Here is a 26,688-nt window from a genome sequence, read left to right on the forward strand (position 1 = left end):
ATACACCCCTAAATTGAAATTTCGTATATAACATAAGAACTAAGAACATATTTAACTTAGTGACTAAATAAAGATGACATAAATACCCGTCGAGTTGGACCGCCCTAAGAAAAGATTTCGGGAAAAATTGAGAACCGAATTTTAAAAATCCCCATTCTTCTAACCAAAGGCTCTCTTGTGTGCGACCAAATGAAAAAAAGCCTCATTCTAACATCATATTTTATTTATAAAGACAAAGTTAACAAAAAGGCTTAAATGTCAAAATGGTCCTTGTGTTTTACCCATTCGGCCAATTTAGTGTTAGAAATGTGCCCTAAGAGCCAATACATTTGATGTAATCTCCTTAGAATATATTTCGTATATGATATATAAAGGGCAAACTTAATTTGTTATCTTTTACATCGTGTAAAGAAACAAATGTCCAGGGTATGCTAAATAAGAGATAAAGTAATCTAAAGAAGATTAGATTCATGAGACCTTTAATCTCTAATTGTAGTATCCCAAAATGTTCCTAATCAAAGGTTATCAAATGGGCATTGATAAACCGTCAAGATTAGCACATATTATGTATGCTCAATTGGGAGGATGGTTAGTCTCAAACCATTTGTGTAGTTGACACTAATACAAGTATGTGGGTGCTCATTAGTGAATGAGTACACTGAACGCGATCAACCGTAGTTCTCATATGGAGTATTTATCTATATGTCAAATGAGAACTCATAGTTGCAATAATGCAAATTAGTCCTTAGACCTGAGGCATCATGGTTGTCCTGTGATGCGTTATTGATCTTTGATAGCTCTTAAAGGCAAGCCGTAAAAGATTTATCTTAAGTGTTGTTGGGATCTCTTAATTCATCATAGGGGCATGTGAATGTACAATAAGGAATCTCTACTTTCGATAAAGAAGGAGAATGTTTCAAGATGTGATTCAGTAAATCTTTGGCCAAAGTATTTTGAGCTTGATTTAGAAAGTTGTTCTTAATCATGTTCTTTTGAATCACATGAGGTTATAAATCATATTAGGGGTTTGACATAAACAATCCGTACTCTAATAATATGATTTGAAACATTGTATAAGAGAATGATCGTATTGCATTGCAATTCCAACTGAATAGGTTCTTCATCTATTCTGGTTAGCTTGGGTAGCCTTGATATATTGCTAGATGTCACTCTTGGCTTGTGGAAGTCCTAGGATTGATTGTGATCGATCCAAATAAAGGAAGAATTAAAAAGGGGTTTTAATTCTAGTTGGTTAGAAAGAGTTCTAATATTTTCCCACTGCCTTGCTAATTAGAACCTAATGGATCGCACACCTTAAATGGTTAACTTTGAGTAATACAAATGAGAATGAGGAAATCAATTTGATTGATTTGATGTGGATGATTTACTACGTGTAAAAACATATTTGGGCCTCGGTAATAGTTAACGGGAAGCCCAAATGGTTGGGCATTAAGCCCAAGGGCTTAAGACAACTAAATATTATGGTTTAAGTGTCATAAGGCCCAATTTTGGAAGCCCAATGGGTTTTGGCCGAAAATGCTTAAGTGAATGTGTATGGGAATTGTTTCCATAAGCTCATTAACACACAAACACAATCCAACATCAACCAAATAGGTTTGGGAGATCAAAGAGAGAAAAATGATAGTTTTCAAGAGTGAAACACTTTCATCTTTCAAAGTGGTTTAGATTGAAACCAATCTTGAGAATCTTGCACTAGCATCCAAGTATTCTCAAGATACTTATTCTCATCTCAAGGTTCCATTGGTGTGGAGACTTAGAGGCCATATACTTTTGTGGCTCACATGGAGGAGAAAGATCAAGGAGCAAAGATCAAAGATCAAAGAGGAGATCAACAAAGAGGAAATCATCAAGAGAAGACCAAACACAAATTGGTTCATATAATTGCTTCAAGGGTAATTAGATCTTATCCTTTCTCTTGAATTTTCATTTATGAAAAACATATCAATGTTCATGGCTTAAGATACTTGGAAGAAGTTTTGTTTTTGGATTTAAACAACCACCTTAGACTTCCGCTGCGATTAATTTGATTAAATGCGTGTTTAATATTCAAATGAACTTTGGAAAAATATTTTGAAAATCCTACAATTGGTATCAGAGCCATAGGTCATGAACTTGATATGTTTTTGGGGTTTAGAGATGCATATATGGGTTGTGAATTCATTTAAAAGTATAATAGTTATACTTGATTTATTTTGATATGATTGAATAAAAATCAAATGGAGTGAAAGGGGTTGTTTGGGATTTTGAATTTCCGGATTTATGTTTTGATGATTGATGCTCTCTTTGTATTCATAATTGTATATATGAATATTAGAGCATAGTTGCATTAAAACCCCCTTGATTTTAACTTCATGAAATATATGATATTAAGAGCATGAGATAGTTAAAATGGAATATGGATTTTCCGGAAATTGCATGAACATTCATATTAGTTCATATGCATGTTCTTGGTGTTCTTGATGTTCTTGTTATGGGATCTTTTTGATCCATAAGTTATGTGACTAATTTTGATGATTGTGTTTAGTGGAATTTTCCACCAAGATAGGTCAAAAGATGATGATGATGTTTATTATAAAATTAAAAGTTTTTCAAAAATGTTTCCACTCAATAAACATTTACCCACCACACTAAAATTAATAAGATTACTTTGGTGAGTGTGTGGGGACTATCTAGATGTAAATGATGGTGATTTGATATAAAATGCAAAAGTTGATCAAATTATTCCTATCACTAATTATTTACCTACCACACTAAAATTAATTTTGATTACTTTGATGAGTGTGGTTGGCCTACCTAGTCACATTCATGATTATTCACCTTGTTGGAAAAATCATGATCACCACTTTGTATTTTACAAATGCATGCTTTAACCCCACACCCTAGTGAATCAACTTTGGATCCATTATTAATTATTGAATAGTTTTAGACCTAGTTGCAATATATGATAAATGTAACTATGCCTAAAAGGTTTCCACAATTACATTTACTATTGTAGTAAAATGTTTTCACTCCATGGTAAATTTATTTTATTTGAATATGGTTACCACTTGAATTAAACCCATATATATGTATGCAACCCAAGAGCATGTTTTTACATTGCTAGTTTAATTGTTTAAAGCGTTTAAATAATTAAAGGATGGTTATGGACTTAGACCAAACAATTGAGCTATGTGATTGGCCGCTTATTGGATATGTATTCGATTTTGATTGGCTATGTAATAATGAAATGGCTTTCATGCCTAATTTATTTTTATGCGCGCGTAATTAAAATGAATCACCATCCAAGACCATGATCCAACATGGTGGCTCGTGTTGGATCAACAAGAAAGTCCATAATCATCCTACAAGCCCAATGCAATTGGAATGTTCGGTAATGATGATAATTAATCAATTAGTAGTATCATGTATTTCCACTATCTTAAGCAAATGGTTTCTAAAACATTTAGTGGGAGTATTATGTGCTACTAATATATTGCAATGGGAACCATTTAATGAGATTAGATAAGTAATTTTAATAGGATTAAAATTGGATTAAAATGAGACCAATTTAACTACCCTCAAAGCAATATTAAGTTGATAAGCGAAATGGCACTTAGAATGCTATTTTGTGGCCTTCCACCGTGGTAGTCTCTTATTGGGTGGCACATTTACACATTGTTGTACCTCAGTGAGGCAACATCCAGTACTTGTAACCATCCAAGGGAAGCCTATTACACATACTTGATGTAGTGCGGATAGATAACGAGTGTGGCCAACAAACTGTTAGGTTGAGGTCATACTTGAAACCCTATACCCACAAGCATGGTGGGAATAACTTAACTAAGACGAACGAAACCAACAAACTGTTAGGTTGAGGTCTAGTTCTCTAGAGGCTATAATGATGGGTATTCACATTAATGATGTGATTGGATAAGAGTATCCTCTCATTAGTATCATAGCAATCCAACAAACTGTTAGGTTGAGGAAAACTATGTGAAAGTGAGACTCCGATCCCCACTAAGAGTTTCAACGGAAACTCTCGGATTTCAGGAGGGATATGAAATTTGCCAAAAATAGTGGGAGCTACCATCATGACTTAAAGACCCTAAGTCCTTGGTAGAAGATTAATCTAAATTAAAATCTATTTACGTTTTGCAGAATTTCAAATTAACCATCACAAACCCGATCTCAAAGATACTTGACTCAAACGTCCAAGATGACACGAACTATCCGGTTTGATGCACAAACACCAAGTTGTCCTATAATTGGATAAGATTAGTTGTGTATAAGAAAAACCCCACCATATACCCCTCTTGGTCCATATGTCATTGAGGAGAAGACAAAGGCTTATAAGAAGCATGTGTCGGATGACAACCGAGGTAAAAGTTACATGTTGGCATCCATGAAAAGGTGAAGCTACTCATAGCTTACATTACCATATGTGAACTTGTTATGACAAGAATGGTAAGTGGGTTCCCGGTTAATCAACATGATCTCAATGTAATATCATTACATAAGATATTGGAAAATATTGATTTTTCTTTGATGTTGAAGTTCAACAAGATTCTTTCTTTCATCCATATCATCAGTTAATCCCAGTATGTTATGAACTATAATATGGGAAAGATGAATGATACCCTATATGAGCTACTCAATATAGCTATAGTAGCTTAAATGAATATCTCAAAAGATAAAGGGTTAAGAGGATAGTTGCAATTTTTAGAAGGGTTCTTCTTCTTCCAAATCCAAACAAAAGGTAAGGATAAAGGAAAGAAGAAGAAATGTTTTCCAAAAACCCAAAGAAGAAAGAATACAAAAGAAAGACAAGTAACTGAAAGATATTTGTTTTTCACTGTGGCAAGAATGGACATTGGAAGAGAAATTGCAAGAGATGTCTTGCAAGCCTCAAGAGAAAAACCTTTAGAAGGTCACTCTCTTGTTCTAAAATTAGTAATTACAGTTAAAGCTTCTAAACTGAATAGTTGATTCAGGAGCTAGTCAACATATATGCAATTGTGTGCATGGACTAGTGGGAGTAGAAGACTTGGAAAATGAGAAATGGTGCTAACCGTGGGAAATAGCACTAATGTAGTTGCCAATGCAATAGGCACCTAACATCTCAAACTACCATCCGAAGAAGACCTGAATTTGAAATAATTGTTATTTCATTTCTGGATGTGTAAAGAACTTAATATCCGTCTCTATTATTTAAGAGATGGATTTGATGTTTTGTTTGACAAAATGCTTTGTTCTATTTCACATATCAATCAAATCGTTGCTTATGCAATTTTGATTGATGGTCTCTTTTCATTTTAGAAATGAATGGTAGCATTAACTGTATATGAATAAAGATGCAACTAGACCTGAGAGGTCTCACACACCTTCACGAGTTTTCTATTTACCGAATAGTTAGCCAAAGTTTTGTTTATAAAAACTATGGCTTCATTCTCATTTTGTAAGTAAGATAGATAGAGAATATAGAAAGAAAGAAAGAAATAATGAAAATATCATAAGAGCATTCCTATCGCTATTTGAATTCTCTAAATTCTCTCCTCAATTTCTTTAGTTTCATAACACGTTATCAGCACGAATTCGCTCTCAAAATACCAGCTGAATTCTCTGATGAAACCCAGATCTTTTATCCTCTTTCTTCTTCCTCACCACCATCATCATGGGGTGATCTCTGCTTCCAAACCTTCATACTCGCATACACACCCTATCAGTACCTCACTGTCTTTTTCTCTCCCTCTCTGTCTTTCCCTTTTCTCTTTCACTCTGTTTAATTCTAGGGAAACTTCAGAAGAGAAAAATGGGTGTGGTAAGTATTTCTGCTTGCCTTGCCTCTCTGCTCATCTCACTCATATGGGTGGCTGAAGCAAGAATCCCACGGGTGTACACTGGGGGTGCATGGAAGCAGCTCATGCCACCTTCTACGGAGGATCTGATGCCTTTAGCACCATGGGGCGTGGAAGAGTACTTGGGTGGGCTTGTTCCTGATGGGAAGGAACCTGTTTGTGGAAGCAATTCTTGTAATAGAGGCCCTGACTGCTCTCAAGTTTTAGGAAACAACACCGAAGGGATAAGTTGCCCCCTTATCTTTCCTATTACTTTATTATTTCTATACACAATTTAATACTCATTCTAACATCTCAAAGCTAGTGATGTTTGCAGGTGAAAAGAAGAAAAGCCAACATGATTTGTCTAGCTTTCAAACTTATATATTAGTATAATAATATTATATTATCTTATCATGATGTTGATAAGATTCCAACGAAAAACAAAAATAGGGTGAAAAAGCTTCCTGCAACTTTTAGCATTAAGCATTATTGCTAGAGGTTTTTCTGACCATAGTAATATTCTATATTTATACATATATACATAGTAATTCTATGGACGGTTACACTTTGCGGTGGTTTTTAACCCCGCATTTATTTTATTTACTGTATAGTGTAGGTTCATTACCCATACAATTTATTTATTGTATGGTGTAGGTTTATTACCCATACAACAGTATTTATTTAAAAGTGTGGCGCGGGTTTATCGTCCACACAACTGCCTCTACTTTTATTTAAAAGTATGGAGCAGAATTAGTGCCCATACCAGCACGTTTACTTTACCGCATATTTACTTTATTATTTAAAGTATGGTGCGGAATTAACGTCCATACATCAAGCAATTTAATTTATGAATTTACTTTACCGCACATTTACATTTATTTAAAGTATGGTACGGGTTTATCGTCCATATCAGCAATTTATTTACCAGTAATTTATTTACAAGCTATTTATTTTATGAATTAATTGTGTGGTATGATGAGTTTTTACAGAATACAGAGATCAGGACCAGAAGTTCCTTGATCCTCATCATATAACTACATCAGGACTTGAAAGATCCTTGATGATAATAATGATATGAGAGCTGGCAGTCTCTCCGGTACTGTATTTGTAAATAAGAGATCGGATCTGAAGATCCTTGATCCTTGACATGTAAATAAGGACTTGGAGTTCCTTGATAATGTAACAGTACCGTATTGGTTAATAGTGCCGTACACATGAATAGTAATTGTACTGGCAAATGTACTGTACGCATGAATAGATACGTATTCATGACCTGATGAATAGTACCATATACATGAATAGTGACGTATGCATAAATATTAACCATTTTGGGTAAACCGTCACTATATACAAAAGGGAACCTGCAATTCCTTAAACTCATGGATGAGTAATTAAATGAGATGCCAGGAGATCCTCAAAACATGGACAATTATGTAAAAGACTAAAGTCCTGAAATATGTACAGGAATTTATAAAAATGTCCATACCATGAGAATATGTGATTTTGGCCTGAAGTTCAAATCTGGCAATATTGAGAACCTGAAGTTCCAACAATTAAATGGACAACCCTTGAGGTATTATTGCGAATTGTGGAACACCACATATTTCTTTGGGCATAAGAAAATGATGAATTTGATAAAGTTCGATTCTGTTACAATCGCCACCTCAAGAAAGAAATATATTTTGTGAATTCCGGTTGTTAAGAATACACCGTGAAATGGATAATATCAGGATAAACCTCAAAGGATGAATTGAGGCTCCCCACATATTTTGTTATATTATATGATCTCGGCCAGAAACCCATGGATCCAAATATATGAGAGATCCCGAACTTGAAGTTTTGGGTATATAGTAGTTAATGCTCCTCACTACTATATTGCAATATTATCATGGCTTTTACTCAATTCATATTTCATGCCCATTTGAAAAAGGCAAATAAATTTTGAAGTCGTGTTTAGCCCTGGGCAGAAGTTCCGGACTCACATGCATAGAAATATGTAAGTTGAGAGATTTGTTGTGGTTATTTGAACCTATAAGGCACAAGGTTCCAAACCGTCATTTTGAAAAGACGCAAAAACCACAAGGTGCAAGTTTAAAAATTTGCCCAATTATTATAACAGAAAAGGAGCATACAACAGATAGATTTTCTTCACCTGCAAGAAAGGAGCAGGCTCTGTAAAATCTATAAAATTCCATTATGTTCTGGAAGCCTCTGCAGGAAGAGGACGACGCCTCTTAAGCTTAGCCATGAGCCACTCGTGTTCTTCCAGAATCTTTTCATTGGAAATCTGCAGCATGTCAAGCATTGTCTGCGTATCAGTGGAGTATGAACTCACTAGTTTCAACAAGGCATTATTCTCTTCTTTAAGTTTCTCAACCTCCTGTTGAGACTCATGAAGCTTTCTCTGAAGAGAAGAATTTTCAGTGTTCAACTCCTGAATCTCATTTGCTCTAGCACGCAAACGATTAGCCATGTTAGAAACAGAAGCAGCACTCTGAATGCTAAAAGCCAATGAGTCATCAATGGCCTCTTCTTCAGACCTCCAGGTTAACAACATGTCATCCATAGGAATAAGGAAATTCCTAGCTACTGTGACAGCAGTAGCATCATTCATCATCACAGAATCATCAACTATGAGATGACGATCTTTGGATGCAAAGGATGGCTGCCATATTTTGATGTCACGAGCTGTTTTGGGGTCAACATTTAAATCAAGATGATTTGGGCGGGAAGAAGAGGAAGCCATTTTTAGAAGGTTTTGAGAAAAGCCTTAGAAAAACTGAACTTTCAGAGAATAAAAGGGAATTGAGTTGAAACGCAGTTACTCCAATCAGATGTTACAGATGCAATATCTATAGGTGGAAATGTGGCACCGTATCCAGGATCCCAATATTTCCCCGGATCCCCATATTCTTTTTCTTTTCCCAGGTTCCAAAAACTTCACGTGGTCTCCAGTAATGTCTGTTGGCACTTTCGGCGTTTTCAGGATTATTTTCGTCAAAGCCGATCTTGCTTTGCGGATTTCACGGAGCTACTTTTTCAAAAGCTCCCCTAGAATCTCGCAAATCTCTACGGTTAATTTGAAATTCACCGAATTTACTTATTCCCCTTATTTGTGTATAAATATGTTACTAACGAAATTTTCTTTGCAGAACACACTTAGTTTCCTCCAATTTTCTTCATATCCAATGATGCAATATCTACTTGTTTTTCATATTAGTGAGCCCTCGATGTGCTTTAGAAGCGAGACTATCTCTGATCATCCATTCTGGAAGCGAGATTATCCCTGATCACGTTTCCGCTACATCAGGGAACTGCTAGAATGAACACATGCTCTGATCTCCTGAAGTTCTCCTTGACTAGGAGAGATGAGAGTCTGTTGTTTGTTCCCACCAGCTTCCTTCCTTGATTGCTTACCTTACCTTGCAATCAATATCACAATTTTTGTATTTTTTTCTTTCTTTTATAACTCTCTGGGATTCTATTTCCTTAGAATGAACATCCGAAGAAAGAATCCATGTAGTGATCCTAACACTGAGAGTTATATTTTTGACAGAAGAATTGTGATTTTTGCTCTTGCAGGATATAACTAGATCATCAAGTGTCACATCATATTTGCAGGGCCGATACGAGCTTGAATGATACTTGAGAAAAGTTTCTCCCACCTAATGATGTAAGAAATACTTGTGTTATTTCATGCTTGTACTATTATTTTGATATTTTGTACTACATCCTTAAAGGTAACCAAATGAGGAGATAAGGCAGTTCCGGGAGAACGCCGTGCAAATGGCTATTCCAGAAGAGTGGCTTGTATCGTTCTAATATGTATCCATGAATTATTAATGCAAATTTCACAGATTGCAAGTTGGATACATTGACAATACACTGCACAGATTAAAGTCCCATAAGAATAGAATATGGGTATAGCAGTGATCAATATGATGCACGCCTGTTGCGTAGCAAATGATATGGATTGAAGTCCCTAAAGGACAATCCTTTAACATGTCAATGGTAATACAGTGCACGCTTGATGCGTAGCAAATTATATGGTTTCAAGTTCCATAAGGACAATTAATTGACATGTATGTATTAATCTGTGGCATGCCTGTAGCATGACAGATATATGGGTTCTAAATGTTCCAACTCCTTAAATGGAGATTATCCACGCCCTACTGTAAAATAACGCTCCACTGGAGGTTATGATCCACATTCTCACATAATTCATTCTATAAGATATGTCTGTCTGGAAAGAGACAGTAAAAGCCTCTTGAAGTGGCTCGGGTACCCAAAAGCAAAGAAACGCTTATAATTGATGCATGCGCATGCACATGAGAATGGTGGGATCATGAATTGATGAATAAAAATTTTGGTTTTGGAGTAGCTACTCAAATCATCAATGGGCTGTGTTGATTGGAACCACGTTCTATTATTAAATGTCGACAATATCATTGGCCAAAATGGAAAGAGGCAATTCCATTACAGATGAGAATGAACGTGAAAGAACAAACCCATAGTACGAACCCCAAAAGATGTTATACTGAAAGATATACTTGGGTGTTCAGAATAAATGGGAATATACCCATTTTGTATGACACAATGTTTCTGGCAGAAACAAGGAATGTTGGGTTTCTCCATATTTACAGATGCAATTGTGCTTTCCTATTGCACATCTACTGAGACCAACATATTATCTTTAAGGGTTATTAAATGCACGGAGCATATCGCCAGAAGCGATTCCCTAAAGATGTATAAGCAAAACAAATAGCTGGATATAAAGCTATATAATGTGTCATGAAGTATAATCTCTTAAATCCATGAAGGATTGAAATTGCATGAAGCAAGTCCTTGAAGGACGTGTGCCTGAAGCACAAATTTTGTACTCAATACTAATATGTATAAATTGCCTCAGTGAGTACACTAATTACGATATGGTTGCAACCCATTACAGCTCTTAAAGAGTTGATAATTGATCAAAACTCATGAAGAGTTAATACTTGGTTAAAACTCCTGAAAAGTTCAAGTAACATTTGTCTCGGCTTGAAGATCGAGCATTATGCCAACGAGATTCTTGCTTATACTAAGAAAGTATTGAAGCATTTTATGTGGATTATCCGTTGAGCACTTAAATGATTTTCCGGAAATATACTGGACTGGACATTGTATTTTCCATATTGAGCTCAGCTCCATCACCACCACTTTGGGATGATGTGAGGCATATTTGATGCTATCTCCGCATAACACCATATACGGGCATATTCTTTTCAAGTGAACTTACAAATAGCCCATGCTTTGTTAGATAAGCGGACATTGGAAATTTCTATGATTTACATAGAGATAGCTCAGTGAAAATATATTTACTTACTCAACTACATGAATTGTTGGTGGCTACATCATTCACTCAATCCGAAAGATCTTTTCTTTAGAAAGATAGTCATGAAGATATCAGGAGGAGATACTCTTCAGGGGGAGCATCCAACAATAGTATAAGACTGACTCACAGAAGCAGTGTCAACTATGCTATTCAGAAAGATGATCAACAATACGGCTTAAAGATATTTTGCCAAGCATCAGGGGGAGCGTGCTGTCACTAAAGACCTTCACACACTGTACTCTTTTTCATTCGTCCAGGTTTTTATCCCACTGGGTTTTTCCTGGCAAGGTTTTAACGAGGCAGTGTCGCACGCGCGTCCATATACACAGAACTTTATGTTACACATGGTTATGTACTCTTTTTCCCTTCGACCAGTTTTTGTCCCACTGGGTTTTACTGGCAAGGTTTTTAACGAGGCATATTCCATAGTGGTCTCCAAGGGGGAGTGTTGTAAAGTCTTGAGTGGAGCCCACATGATTAGAAGGGAATCTCACACACCTTCACGAGTTTTCTATTTACCGAATAGTTAGCCAAAGTTTTGTTTATAAAAACTATGGCTTCATTCTCATTTTGTAAGTAAGATAGATAGAGAATATAGAAAGAAAGAAAGAAATAATGAAAATATCATAAGAGCATTCCTATCGCTATTTGAATTCTCTAAATTCTCTCCTCAATTTCTTTAGTTTCATAACAGAATTTGCTTTTTCTTTGATTTTATTTAAGTTGTTTATGTAACAAATTAAGTACCTCACACAATACCAAATACCAGTCATCACTGTCATATAAACAGAGCACTCTTGACAAGCCAAGTTAATCCAAGGATGACCTTCAATGCCCACCAACCCTGTTAGTTTTTGTACAGTGGATGTTTCATGCAACTTTTTATTTTCTTTTTTAAACTTAACAAACCAAGCTTGGTGGACCCTGGTTTTGGTTTTGAGATCTCTAAATTCCTTCTCTCTTTTTTTTTGGTACAATACGGGACCAAACACCCAAAACTAAACAAACTACATAGGAATCAACCTTGAATTAGGGGTACTGCTAGCATCAGCAGCAAGAACATCATTAAGGAAGAAAGGTTCCATATCCAAAACATGAAGGCCCAAAAGGAAATCATAGCTCTTGGCAGCTAAGGCATCATCGGCCTTATTTTGTTCACGTATGGTGAACATGAGAGAGGGAGCAAACCCAAACACCATGGTACTGCAATTTACAGCAATCACCATGAGAGAGAGATCTCTAGATTTGATTTGTCTCCTTGCTCTCTTTATGTAGACTCACGTGAATTGGTTAATATTCAAGGGAACTAATTAAATTTGAAAACCCCAATTCTCATGAACGCCAAGGAAAAGAAGTGTTTCAGAGATTGAGTTTGTGTTAAAATACCTTTATGCCCACTCATGTGCTATGCACATGTCTATTTGATGGATTGTCCTACATTGACTAACATATGTAAACACATGGACTAAATTAGCTAAATTAAAAACACAGGGCTAAATTGGCCGGATGGGTAAAACACAGGACCATTTTGACATTTAAGCCTAACAAAAATATACAAAATAAAAAATAAAATTAAAGAACAAACGCAGCCACCCAAAGTTCCCACCGCCCCGACGGCAAACCTTCGAAAAGGTTATAGGCCCCTCTTCAAGTCGATTCAGTGCAAGCACGACCCCGTTTTGGTCCTCGTCCTCGTCAAGAGAACTCGCATCTCCGAGATACACCATTCCTCTGTGTGGTTGCCGAGAAAAGGTGGAGACCAAATAAAATTTCATTGATTTTTATTTTTCTCTGTGCCTCGAATGGTTGCTGTCGGCGCGCATGTTTCAGTTGATTTTGAGCTTACTTCGACTTTTATTTTCACGTCATAGAAACTTAAACAGTATATTGCTTAGATACGTAGAATTCTTGTTCTTTCTTTTTTTTACTTCCCCAAGTTTTCTCAGCTGCCAAACAGGAGCTGATTTAGTGCTCCTGGAAACGTCGCCGTATTGCAGTTTAAGCATTACCAGTACCAGAGGGACGGACCCACAGTGGGGTCAATGGGGTCAAACGACCCTATGGACTCCATGAACGCAAGGTAGAAGCTCCCTTTGAATTGGTGTGTGACCCCATGAATGGGTGAAAGAGCAGGCTGCAGATCTGAGGAAGAAGAAGCTGAACAGAGGTTCTGTTTTTTTTAAAAAAGAAGCTGACCAAAACGGCGTCGTTTTGGCCCAGCTTCTAATTTTTTTTTAAAAACAGGCTGGCCAAAACGGCGTCGTTTTAGACCAGCGAGCGAATTTTTTTTAAAAAAACGCGCTGGGGCCAAAACGGCGTCGTTTTGGACCAGCCCAGCGATTTTTTTAAAAACGCGCTGGCCAAAACGCCGTCGTTTTGGACTAGCTGCAATGAATATTTTTTTTTAAAAAGACCTGGCCAAAACGACGTCGTTTTGGTCCAGGTCTTTGAAAAAAAAAAAAAAACAGATTGTAACAGACCCTCAGAACTCCAAAACCCCCATTTCCTAAACCTCTAACCTAACTCCCCAATCTCCACCTCCCACAAACCTTTAAGTTAACCCTCTCCCTCACCAAGCCTTTAAAAAAAAATTTGAACTTTTACACTATGACCCTACGAGATACGATTCCTGGGTCCGTCAGTGTAATGGGTTTTTATTCAGAAACTAAATAAACTTGTTTTGTTGTTTTTCTTTGTGTAAGCTGTAGTTATAAATGGCAGGCCCTAAGGGAAAGAAGCAGCAAAAGCGCGGTGTCGACTTCAAAGTAATAAACTTTTTGATATTATGAGTCTGCTGTGTTTTGGAAATTCAACATGTGAAACCTTTGTTTGCATCTGTTGTTTATTTTTCTTTTATATTTTCCTCAGAAAATAAAGCGAAAGATTGGTAAAAAATTGCCACCAGCAAAGAATGCTACAAATACTGAAATTAAATCCAAAGGTACTGAATTAATCTGTTTTTGCATTCATATGTTCCTATTATTTCTTTGTACAGCTGTGTCGTTTGTTCATTGATTCTGTTCTTTCCCTGGATAATTAGACAAGACTCATAAATTAATCAAAAGGAAAATTCTGTCACCTGTTCAACATAATTTTTTTATTTTTGATGGTGGAATTCTTTTAGAATTATTTTTTATTCCAAACTGAAAAGGTGTTTTTTTTGGGATGATGAGAGGAATTAAGGTGAAAATTCTTTCTCTTGATTATTTGAAATAGTTTTAAATTTTTTTTTTTCCACCAAAATGAATGAGTAGCCTGTGTGCTCCTATTTTGAGTTGTCAAATATTGTTGTGAACTAGCATCTCTAATGAGTATTAAGTAATGGTTACTGTGAGCAGCAATTATTCTTCCCGAGCAGAGTGTGGCATCGGAGAAGGCAGGATTAGCAGTGAATAAGAGAGGTTTAACATTGAAAGAACTTCTTCAGCAAACATCCCATTACAGCTCAAAAGTTCGTAAAGGTATTTTGTTGTTATTTTATAATATCAGTTTGATGCAAAATTTAGTAGTACCTTCCAAAATATGAGCATTAATCTATTTTTAACCTGAATAGATTAATTGTTGATCATGTATTTCTGCACATTCATTGGGGTTTTTAATGTGTTAATTGTAGAAGTCACTTCCTTTTCAATAATTATGTTGTCTTGGAAGCTGTTTCCAATAGTTATTTTTTCTACTGTATCTAATGTTCTTAAGCTTTATTTCTTTGTGAAGAGGCATTGTTGGGTATTAAGGATTTATTCAAAAAGTATCCAGAAGAGTTGAGGCTGCACAAGTATGCTGTTATTGAAAAGCTGCGTGAACGCATTGGCGATGATGATGGAGTAGCTCAAAAAACACTACATGAACTTTTTAAGTCAGCAATTAACGCTGGTTGTAAGGAGGTAATTTTTTTTTTCTTTTTTGTCTGAATGCAGCAGGTGAAAACTTGGTTCTGCATTAAATGTATAAATGCAAAAGAAAGACGATTATATTTGATTAATCTCAGTTGAAGAAACATTTGGGTGGTTGATTATACTGTTTTTCCGCATAATTCTTTCATGATAGATGTTTTTCCCCATAACGAATTTCAATTGTTGCCATGTAAAACATCACTTATTTTAAGATTTTAAAGAGCCAGGCCAGAATTCTGGATCTGCGAAGCCGTTCCTAGCTGGGTGAATGGAATTAATTATGTTTCAGTTTATAGAGCTTCACATAAATTATCCTTATAACGCTTATTCTTTTTACTTCCTATTCTTTTCTTTTCTTATTGTTATGCATCTTCAGTACTGTAGAACAATTAGATCTTCAATACCGTAGGACAATTTGATAGTTTCAAATCTGTGCTGCTTCTCTTGCTGCACTTATGGATTCAACTCAGTTACAACATTGTTTGACTTATTTTGGTGTTATCTTGATGTTTATAGCCAATGAATTTAATGTGACATTTGTTTCCTTATTTTCTTGTCCAGGATAATCAAGAGCTTTTCGTTTCCTTGATGATGCCCTACATATTTAATGCAATGACACATTTAGCAATTGATGTTCGGTTGATGGCTTTCGAATTTTTGGCGCTTGTCATCCAGTACCATCCACCTTCCTTTTTCTTGTATGCTGAAAAGGTATCCAATGTTGTTATTGGATTTTTTTTTATTAGATGTGTTCTTCTGATGAATGCAACCTAAGAATTTCTGATTTATGTTTTGGTCATTAACTATGAACTGTTATATGATTTGTTGTTCTCCTATGCTTTTATTTTATTGTTCTAGTGGGGTGGAGTTTGGGGCATCTGCTTGTACCTGTCACAAAATTTGGATGTTGCATCATCATCTTTTGAAACTGCACATTGTCTCTTACTAATAGAGTTTTTAGGAGCAATAGTCCTTAAACTATAACTCGATTTGCATTTTGGTCCTTCAATTTCCAAAATGGTTGTCGTGATCCTTCATCTCTACTTTCGTTAGCAATAAAGGTCATGGCGTCAATTCCGTTAACTTTTTCTGTCAATTTTGAGCATGTGCATGGCACATGGTGTACCATTGAGGGTCAAGAACGGAAATTACTTGGCTCATGATGTATCTCCTCTTGAAGGATGACATGGCCCACTAACAAGGTAACACATGTATTTTTGTTTTTGTTTCAATTGGTTTTTTAACTCAGGCTTTCTCTCTGTATTTCCAGTCAGCAAGATACCAGCGACTTGAACCTCTGCCAAAATGTTCTCCCCACTGGAGCACCAGCCATAGCCACCCACGAGGATCCTCCACCAGAGTGTTCCATAGGCACCCAACACTCCATACCCACCCTCCCTTTCCTCGAATTGAATCTTTCAACCTCAACTAATCCCAAATTCCCTGACCCAAAACCAAAGGTTGATCCCCAATAATTGTGTGGTTGGTCATGGAGAACACCACCATCCCCATTTTTGCTCAAACTGTTTTCAAAATAAAAATGAGACAGTGAGGAGGGGTTGGCGGTTGTGTGGGTTGTGGGGGTGAGGTCCTAAGTTGGGATGAGCTAAGAATGTGGGAATAGGGGTGGGGCGGGAGGGGAATGAGGTCAGCAGAGAAATCCTGGGGAGAATTGGGATTGGGGTGGTGTGGTGACGGTGACGGTGAGGAGGGGTTGGCAGTTGTGTGGGTTGTGGTTTAGGTTGGGTTGGGTTGGAGTGGTTCTGGCGACAATGGGATGAAGGGGTTTTTTTTTCCGGGTGAAAGGGAAGATAGGGTTTTGTTTTTGTTTTTGGCGAATGGGAATATGGGTTTTAGAGTGCTGGGAACTAAAAATAACTTAAAAAGACCATTGTACCCTTACATTTAACGAAAAAGATAACAGAACTAACGTCAGGACCAACAATGCCATCAAAAGTGGAGTTGAAGGACCATGACAACCATTTTGGAAATTGAAGGTCTGAAATGAAAATCGGGTTATAATTCAGGGACTACTGCTCCTAAAAACCCCTTACTAATATTTAATGGAAATTAATGACTTAGAGTTTTGGTACTTCTCTGTGGTCATGTATTACTGATTGTTGCCTTATTCAATGACATTCTTTTTCTCCAAGACTGATGGATAACTTGTCTTTCTGTAATTCTTGGTATGTTCTTTGCTTACATTTTGCTCAATATTAGGCAAGTTACTGGGTTTTTCATATAGATGTTGAGCTTTAGGTTACTTAACCTCTTTTCCCTATAAGAAGATATTCTTAATTGAATTTTTATCCAGGGTTTGCATGTGTGATCTAGTTTGTTTCGTTGGTCATTGCTTTATTTCTCATCAATCAATTATGGCTTAGTCCTTTGTGCATGTGTGTTTCCTGTCACTCGGTGATTTAAATATTTTGTTTTGGATGCTAATCAGTCTAAAGTTTAGATGAACTCAAAAGAGACTCTTTCCGTGTTATTGTTCTCTTTTGTATTTAGGGATAACTTTTAAGGCTGTTTCAATGATTGCTTTGTTGACAGATTCTTCAAAACTTTGAGGATATTCTGCGGCGGAACCAGTTTTATTTAGAGGACAAGAAGAAGCTCAAGACTGCTCTTGCTGGGTTGGAGCAATGCTTGTCGCTGTTGCCATGTAACAAGAGAGAAGTCAGCTCATTAGAAAAGGTACTTTTTAGTTTTTTAAACTTGGAAGACTACTAACTGGTTTGCATGTATTCTTTTATTGTTTGTATTGTGTGGCGTGAAACTGCGTGTTTCCTTGGATTTCTTTATCTGCATTCCTTCATTGCATGTTACTGGTGGAACTTCTGCTGCTAAATTTTGTTATTATCATCATTGTTTTATTGGTCACACAATAAATCTATATATGTAGATGATTTGGCTGGTTTTACTTTGGTCCTGTTATTGAACTTGTGATATTTTTTCTGGAGTTGTGGGGAAGCATGATGTTTGCAACGAATAATTCACCAATCATGTTGCTAGCTTAAGACGTATAAAGACTGTCACGTTGCAGGGGGTGGATACATGGCACCAGGAACAGGCACATGAATTGAGTGAATCTTAATTTATGTATTAGTTTGCAATGGATTCGATTTGCACTTGGGGGGCGGTTAGTGTAGTAAAAACTTTCCTTTACTTAGTTACTTTAGACATGTGAAAGTTTTGAATAAATATTCTTTTTATACTCACTAATGCTATGCATGATCTGCTTGTCAAAAAAAAAAAAAAAGCATTATCTGACTTCTGAAGCTGGATGAACCATTTTGAATGGGAGAAAGTTTTTTTTTCTTCTTCTTTTAATTGGGTAAAAGTGGTGGCCAGAGACCGAAAGGAAAGGAAAAAATAATCTTGGAATAGTTCAGGCCCTAGTATCTCCAATTACATCATGAAAGATCAGTTGTTCACAGTAGCCAGGGAGAAACTGTTTTGAATTGTGCTTACCAGTCTTTTGCCTTTGTTATGCTAATGGCACTCTGTCTCTGATATCTTTTCTTGTTCTTAATAGAATGATGCTGGACAAAGGATACTGCATGCTTTTGAGCCCGATTTGCCTGCAAAATCTGCTGGTATGTGAAACACTGGTGCCTTGTGTGTATATGCTGTTATCGGTTATGTTCTACTGATGGCACCATTTGTCTAGTCATGGTTCATGTCACTGCATAGATCAATATGACTTTGATAGTTGAAGTGCCTGAACTTTTACATGATAGTACTTCTTCAGTTATATAATTTTATTAGTTTGTACTTCTTAGTTTCAAATGCCTTGCATTTGGATGTATTCTTAGAGTGGGAGAAATGAAAGTTTTCTCTGATAATAATATTATAAAATAGCTTATTCCTTATATTCTGCTAATAAGTTATGGTTTAGTGGGACAAAGCAATCCACAATCCAAGCTCCTCCATTTTATTTATTTATTTATTTTCTTCTTTTCTTATTGGCATATCATCTTCTTGCTTTCTTTTGTAGGATGTTCTGACATCATCCCAAAACTAAAAGACCTTGTGCCAGTTCTAGTCAATTGTTTCCAAGATTTTATTCCGGAAGTTCAGACGGGTTCATTTCTTGATAAACAATCATTTGATTGTATGTTGTCCATACTTCACAGTATCAACCTTGCAGTGAAGTTCTTTTTCTATATGACTGATGAGGGTAAATTGGAATCACGACCTGCTCAAGAGGGGCTTGATGTGACTATGTTGACTATCTCTATGACACTATTGAAGAAGTTACTAGTTTTGTTTCCCCTTACCGTGACAAATCAACTTTCAGAAAAGGTATGACCTTAATATAACTTTTAAACTCATCATTGTTACTGCAAATGACTTCCTTTAGAGACTCCTGGTTGGTGTCACTTTATTTTACATCTGTTTAATAGCCTTCCTGTTTTAAATTTTCAGCAAACGTGGGCATGTACTGTTGAATATTAATGATATTTTTTATGTTTCTCTTTTTGGCTGCAATTTTTTTTTTTCCGATATTTTCTTTTTGTACAATCAGTCAAAGTTTTCATCATGTGCGTCCAATTTCTCTCAATATTGATGTTTTCTCAATATTTTCATTGATATATCCATATTTTCATCGATATATCCATATTTTCAGACCCTGGATATTTCATTAGCATTGATGTTTAATACATTGTGAAAATCATAAATTTGTTATAGACTATAGTACTAATGGCATGAATAATGTGTGTTTGACCTTTACATTTCTGTTCTGTATCTTGAGTCCATTACAATTTATTAGTATCAAAACATGTTGACCTTTTCATAGAAGGTTGTAGAATGTTTCCAGAAAGAAGTCTTGTCTTGTGCTATGGAAGTATTATATTAAGCCAACACCTTGGCAGCTTTCTTGAAACTCGAGTGAATAAGAACCCAATTCTATGATTTGTGCTTGGGTTCAAAAAACTAAAAGCAAAGTTTAGGATCTGGGGAGGTGCTATATGGTCATCCATTATCCTATTCAGGGTGTCTGTCTATGTGAGGCTCATTCTTAATAATCTCTCTCTCTCTCTCTCTCTCTCTCTCTCTCTCTCTCTCTCTCTCTCTCTCTCTCTCTGTGTAGTAGCTCATACCCCTTTTCATGAGGGATCTTTCCTTGTCAGTATTAAAAGTTCTCTATTAACTGTTCTTGCTCTTTTTGTAACTTGAATTGGCTCTTTCCAAATTCTGTTTGGCAGGATGATGTTGAATATTTTGGCTTGAACAGTGAGTTGACAGAAATATTTTTGTACTTAAGCAAATGGATCTGCCCTCCTGCTATTTTATTGGAAAAAGTTTTAGAATTTCTGGAAAATTCTCTGCTTCGAAAGGTCTGATTGATTCTTGTACCATAATATTTTATTATGAAGTTACATTGCTTGCTCTTCAAAATTCTGCATCATGCACTCTGTATTTTCTCGAAGGCACTGATTTAGGCATGATAACATTTTATGCTTGATTATTTTTAATAAAAATGGGAAAGAGGGACACAGTTCTGACCAAAAAAGAGGGAGTGCAGTTGTGGTTTGTTTTTCTGTTTTTTCTAATGTAATGAGCTGATGCATTTTGTAGCGCTATTTTACAGAAGGAAAAGTTATGATTAATGTGTTTGATAGAACAATACAACTGAGAGATTGTTATTTGCAGTATTAATCTTTTTAGGAAATTTTTTACGCTCATCTTGCCATGATAGTTTAGAAAACACAAATGCATCCTATTTTAGTTACTGTATGTAGTATTTTGGGAGGTATAGACAATAAGTTAGTGGTATTGTACTGTACTATGTTTCAGGTTATTATAACGTCCAGATACTCTTTGTAAAGCTTCTTTTAAATAGTTGGGAATTTGTTATTTTACAGGTCTGCCCTGACACACGTATTGGTAAAGCTTGGGAGAAGCAGGAGAAGCGGGAAAAGCGGGAGAAGCGGGACAAGCGGGACAAGCGGGACAAGCGGGAGAAGCAGGAGAAGCAGGAGAAGCAGAAGAAGCATTTAATTTCACTTCTTCCTTTTGTTCCAAAACTTGTTTCCCAAGTGCCAGATGACTGGAAGTCTCGCCTTCTTCAGGTGTGACTCGTGCTTAATAATAATTTGAATCCCAAGAGCTTATCATCAGCGTATTCTGTCAGCTGCCCTTTTTCTTTATAAGGTTGTGTAACTCTAGATTTTGTTCTTCAAAGAATTAGAGGTTCCTAAATTGCACATAAACCTTCGACCCAAAAAAAGAAGTTATACATAAACCATTATGTAGTGTTAATTGATTAACTTCTTTTGAATTATGAAAATAATGTGATCTAATTGTCTTTGATTGCAGGCTTTTACTGAGGCATTCAAGGACTGCAATCATAAGTCCACTTTGAAGTTGGCTTGCCTTTCCATTATGGAGGAGATGCTAGTTCCTGTAAGCTTGATTGTATACCTTCTGTTTGCAGTTTCTCCAAGATTCTTTCTCAGTATACCAGTTGGCATTTCTTACTACCAAAAAATAAATAAAAGTTCAGACTGTCTATCTATCTATCTATCTATCTATCTATATCTCTTTCAATTTGAATTTTGATATATTTTTCTACAAAAAATAGAGACAAGACGTGCTGTACCTGGATCCTAGTGTTCCTGAGATATTAGACTTTCAGATTGCCTGGATAAGAGAGCTTCCTATGTTGCTGATCCTGATGGGTGACGAAAACCCATCCTGTTCCCAGGTGATTATTTGCTTAACATTGTGAAACAATAGTAGCGACACAGCAGAAACAAGACACTAGGTGTTGACAGTGCTAAAGATTAAAACGCCTGAATTTTTTTGCATCTTGTATCTCTGTGTCATGACCTGATCTGCAATATTTCATTATTTATCGTTTTATTTTTTGCATCGTCATTGTTTTATATCACATATGCTTTTTCCCCCCTTTAAAATTAGATGCTTTTTCAGGTTGTGTTGCGCCTTCTACTTCGCCTGGGACAACGTTCATTAATGAACTCTTCCTTTGCATGGGAATATGACAACATGCAATTCTCACTGCAACCGTTTTTCAGCAATCAAAATTATGGTAAAGAGCCCAATTCAATAGAGACACTTGTGTTCTTTTTTATGGATTAATCATCCATCAGCATACGATTCGGCTTCTTATGGTACTCTCTTTTGTTCTTGCAGGAGATAAATTGTATATACCCTTTGTAAAGCTTCCCAGAGATTCTCAGGAACTCTCTCTTTGCTGCCTGTTTTATTTCTCTCATTTGGATTCCCTTTTGCTGAAGACAATAGCTGATTGTTGCCTTTGTAAGTTTCTCATGTCTGCCTCGGTTAGATTCTGGATCGATTTGACAGCTTAGGGTTTGGTATGCTGTAAGCAGTTCATATCATCTTTAGACATTTTTTTTATAATTTTCATGCGCTACACAACTAAATTGGTCAACTTAATATGCAAACTACTCTTGTTTTTATTATAACACTCATAAAGGAACCTTGTAATTCCAAAAGTATTCTGAGTTGAAGTCACTTAGGTATCAAATATGTTCCTCAGTGGTCGTGTTTGGTGGTAGAGTTATCTTTGCTGCAAGAATCAGGAAAGCGCTCTATCTGCTTTAGTTTCTTTGTTGAAAGAGTATATTTTTCAAAAACTGATGTAGAAAACCATTTTGGTGGACATTACTGTGGCTGAATGAAGGCAATTTTCTAGATAATAGTAGATAGAAACAACGCTCAAAAGGAGTCTCATTCAACTGGAGGATAGATGCTCGTCATTCAAGTCTCTATGTAACTGTCTTTTTATTTATTTATTTTGTGGTCGAAATTGTATTTTTATTCTGTGATTTGGTCGAAATATAAAAAGGGTGAGATGTGCCATTAAACATCAAAGGGTGATTCATATTATTTGCTAACAATATGAAGTAAATATAAATGTTATCTTTTCTGCTTTCCAGGAGATGTATGAACATTTTTTATGTATGAAGAGTTACTTGCAATATTGGATTTTTTTTTAATTGACATTTTTATTTCTTGCCAATTCATTGCAGGTCCGCATCTGGAACATCATGTATTATTTCGAATCATAGAGGTCCTGCATTCATCTTATAAATCTGGGCATATCCAGATTGCTGATCACATTAGTTTCCTTATCACCTTGCTCTCCAGTTTCAGTGTTTTCCCAGGTACATCTGACAAAAGTAAGTCTGGCCTATTCATGTTATGTATATAATTAATTACCAAGCATTCTCTTTGTATTGATGCACATCTTGTGTCAAGTTTCAATTTTCTGAATTTCTATTAATGATTTGTTTGTTTTTCCATTTACCAATATATATATCAAATGATTATCCTTTTGCATGCTTTATTGTAAAGGTAATTAAATCGGAAGTGTGAGATATTGTTGTTAACTTATGTTTTAAAAAGCTGATTGAGGACAAAAATTATCTTGCTCTACTTAAGAGCATCTTAGCTTGCTCTTAGATTTTGGACTCAAAAAGATGTTGCTCGGGACAATTTTAAACTATTTATTCTTTTTGCTGCCAAGATATCTGATGCCTTGGTATTAATTCCTGAAGAATACAGCAGTTTTATTGTAATTATTTGGTTTCTAAACCTAAAATGGCTTCATCCTTGCAGAAGAAGTTTATCGTGTTATAGAGAGTGATGTGAATATGAGTGATGTGATTATCTTAAATCGGAAGGCTTTGAAGTCACTCACTCGCATTGTTCAGTCATGCCTGTCAGAGATGGGTGATAATTCTCTTGTTTTTCAGATGCTAGAGAAAGTGATACTTGAGCAAATGGCAAGTTGACTAAATAACTTAATTTCTCATGTTTTTTACATGGATGTCTTCTTAATTTTTATTATTTGGGATACTTTTCCTGTATTTTCTATTTGAAATTTACAATTGATTGTTTTTTTTTTCCTGATTATGGTTTTGTTTATGTTGCAGTCACAAATTCCTCCTCTAGACAATGTTTGTGCTATGCTTAGGATGCTTATTACACTGGACTCTAAAGCCACAATAATTTCTCAACAAGCTTTTATAAGCCTAGGCAATATCCTTCCGTGGTATCTGATAGACATTGTGCATGTAAGTTTCTTTTCTTTTCTTGCTACCATATCATGTTTATAAATGTCAGTAGCAATGAAGATGCAAGGCAACAAGATTATGGTACCAATATTCGTCTACCATTTAGGATATTTATTATCTTTCTAGTTTTATAACCCTTACGGTAATTCATGCATGCACTCGTTATCCTTGGGGAAGAGAAAGACATCTAACAAAGATGTTTTGGTTTATTGTTACATTGTTATTTTGTCATAGTAAATAGAGCATATCTTTTTTAGTTTGAATCAAATTAAATAAGAACCTTTGAACTTATCTTTGTGTTGTAAGTTGCTAGTTCCCTTGTCATTGTCTCATAGTTACATGTTGTGACACAAGAATCAATGAATTGGGATCTCTATGGATCTTATTCCTGTAATAAAAAGCCAACAAAATTATTTATTGTTTTTAATTGCATACTAAGGCTGGTCTAGAGGATGGAGATGAGGACGAGATGTCTGTATAATTATCAATTTGACATTACTAAGATATCTTGCTATGCAGATTTCTATATGTTTGCAGTCGTCTCACATTTTCTGCCCCCTCTGCATGAACTTTTAAATTGTTGCATAATGCTTCTGTGCATAGTATTTCTTTTCCAAATAATTAAGGTCCTTTGCCTTGTTGAGTTTTATCGCTCTCTCAGTTTTCTGCCTTCTGATGCAGTGCACTGCTGAAGAGGATAAGAAGGTCCCGGGTTCCATTTGTTCAAGTGCTTGCTGTTATTATCTTACTCCTTGCTTTGTCTTATTTGATAAAAGTCACGAACTTCTGAATGTTGTATTGAAAACATTGAGGTCATGGATAACTAAAAGTAGTTTGGCATGTTTAACTCCTGATCAAACCCGCTACACAACAGAAATTTCAAGTAGGGTAGATGCGGTCGTTTCCCTGCTTCAATTGATGCGCAAGGATGACAAAATTTGGCAAATCATATCTTCATTCAAGGCAGAGATTGACTGTATCTTGGAAAGCATCATCGTTTTACAGGTACTTTCATTTGCACCCTGAGGCTTGTATATCCAGAGAATCTAGTTTCTTTTTTTGGCGGAATACCTGTGTGCATCGTAGTGAGATCTTTAATTATTATCCGTCATATTTTCCTACTTTATTTATGCAGTCCTCGAAAGAAATCAGCATGACCATTGAAGGAAGGCACATGGTGCAATGTGCACTTGGTCGACTAAGGACATTGCATAGTGGCATGCAGCCAGTCTAGAGGGACGTTCCTAATCTAAGTAGGTGCCTTGTGAGTCTTCTACTTCATAACCATCTTTAGTTTTCGCATGCTTGTTTCATTCATTTATCGATAGGGCTCCCATAATTCATTCTTGTTTAGAGTATATGGAGCCCCTGTTTCTGGAATGTTCTTTTCATACTTGGAGGTGCACGTACTTGGGTACATACATAAATAAATTATCTGCGTGCTTTATATATATAATTTTCATTTTTAAATTATGAGAAACAAAGACTGTACGAAGTCAGAATGGTACGATATCATCGTCCATCAGTGGACAAGTGGTAAAATAAAAAACAAATTTTATAGGTTTATAGCTAAATGTTTTATTTTGTAGGTGGACATTTTAGATAAATGATTTGTATCATGTTTTTCGACATCTCTTTACATTTTGATTCCCAACATTGCAGCACTATCTAATTGTGGTGGAAGTGCAAGGACTGGGAAGAGAAGGAGATGATCAAGATCCTGACAGTAGTTTAGGGAATGGCTTCTGGATCAATGTTGGTCAACGGTCCTTGACTTGGTTGAGATTAGGTACTCGAAGACATGAACTGAATGCACGTCTCCGATGGCCGGCTTGTCTTCCTCATGAGCTAGATAGCAAAGCCATGATTATCATGCTAAGCAGATCAAAAGGAAAAGAAGAAAAAGAGTCGAACACCTAGCATATTTTTGGGGTTTTGGGTTATGTTGGGAGTCAGATTTTGTTGTAGAAAGTTTGGAACAGACTAACTGTTTAGAAATAATTTTATCTGAGACTCGAACACCTAGCATATTTTTGGGGTTTTGGGGTTATGTTGGGAGTCAGATTTTGTTGTAGAAAGTTTGAAACAGACTAATTGTTTAGAAATAATTTTATCTGAGACTGAACGGGGCCGAACTGGCCCGTTGCCATCCCTAATCTTAGTGTAATAGTTTCACTTTTTATCTTAATAAAATAACAAAATAAATTTCTTAGAAATAACAAATTATAAAGTCCTAATAGTTGGGATTCAGAGTCCAGCTCAACTCAACTTTAAATTAAAAGTAATTAAGGTCATCTAACATATTTTTGGTGCTAAGGTAATATAACTTTGATTTGTATATACAAATTAGTTTCATATCTCTATGATGTACTTGAATGTTCCAACTCATTATTATTATTATTATTTTAAGAGAAACGCATAATTAAAATGGAAAATTATATATTATAAATTACTCTTATTTAAAGAGTATAGCCGTGCGGCTGTATGCTTTAAATATATTCGAATATTTTAAC

At 35.8% G+C, this 26,688-nt stretch overlaps 1 protein-coding gene across 3 annotated transcripts; it reads left to right on the forward strand.

The window, feature by feature from the left end:
- The first annotated feature begins 13,688 nt into the window (after positions 1–13,688).
- Positions 13,689–26,331, forward strand: LOC110763822 (ARM repeat superfamily protein). 3 transcript variants are annotated; one of them, XM_021966698.2, is made up of 20 exons: positions 13,689–13,973; positions 14,077–14,149; positions 14,547–14,669; positions 14,923–15,092; positions 15,663–15,812; positions 17,655–17,798; positions 18,640–18,700; positions 19,102–19,409; positions 20,315–20,446; positions 20,975–21,181; positions 21,429–21,515; positions 21,694–21,816; positions 22,044–22,161; positions 22,266–22,391; positions 23,129–23,278; positions 23,718–23,884; positions 24,035–24,175; positions 24,857–25,180; positions 25,311–25,439; positions 25,838–26,331. In XM_021966698.2, the coding sequence occupies exons 1-19, from the start codon at positions 13,923–13,925 to the stop codon at positions 25,407–25,409; spliced, it is 2,754 nt and encodes a 917-aa protein (XP_021822390.2). In that variant the 5' UTR covers positions 13,689–13,922; the 3' UTR covers positions 25,410–25,439; positions 25,838–26,331. The 3 variants fall into 3 exon arrangements, with proteins under 3 accessions (XP_021822390.2, XP_021822389.2, XP_021822391.2); XM_021966697.2 differs by having other exon boundaries at positions 25,311–25,428; XM_021966699.2 differs by having other exon boundaries at positions 23,129–23,263; positions 25,311–25,428.
- The last annotated feature ends 357 nt before the right edge of the window (positions 26,332–26,688 follow it).

The sequence above is a fragment of the Prunus avium genome, chromosome 7, assembly GCF_965620075.1.
Source record: "Prunus avium chromosome 7, drPruAviu1.hap1.1, whole genome shotgun sequence".
Lineage (NCBI taxonomy): Eukaryota > Viridiplantae > Streptophyta > Magnoliopsida > Rosales > Rosaceae > Prunus > Prunus avium.

Coding starts and splice junctions, on each gene's coding strand:
- LOC110763822 (XM_021966698.2), top strand. CDS start 13,923: ATGGCAGGCCCTAAGGGAAAGAAGCAGCAAAAGCGCGGTGTCGACTTC. Junction 19,410..20,314: donor CAAATCAACTTTCAGAAAAG/GTATGACCTTAA, acceptor TCTGTTTGGCAG/GATGATGTTGAATATTTTGG. Junction 21,516..21,693: donor TGGAGGAGATGCTAGTTCCT/GTAAGCTTGATT, acceptor TACAAAAAATAG/AGACAAGACGTGCTGTACCT.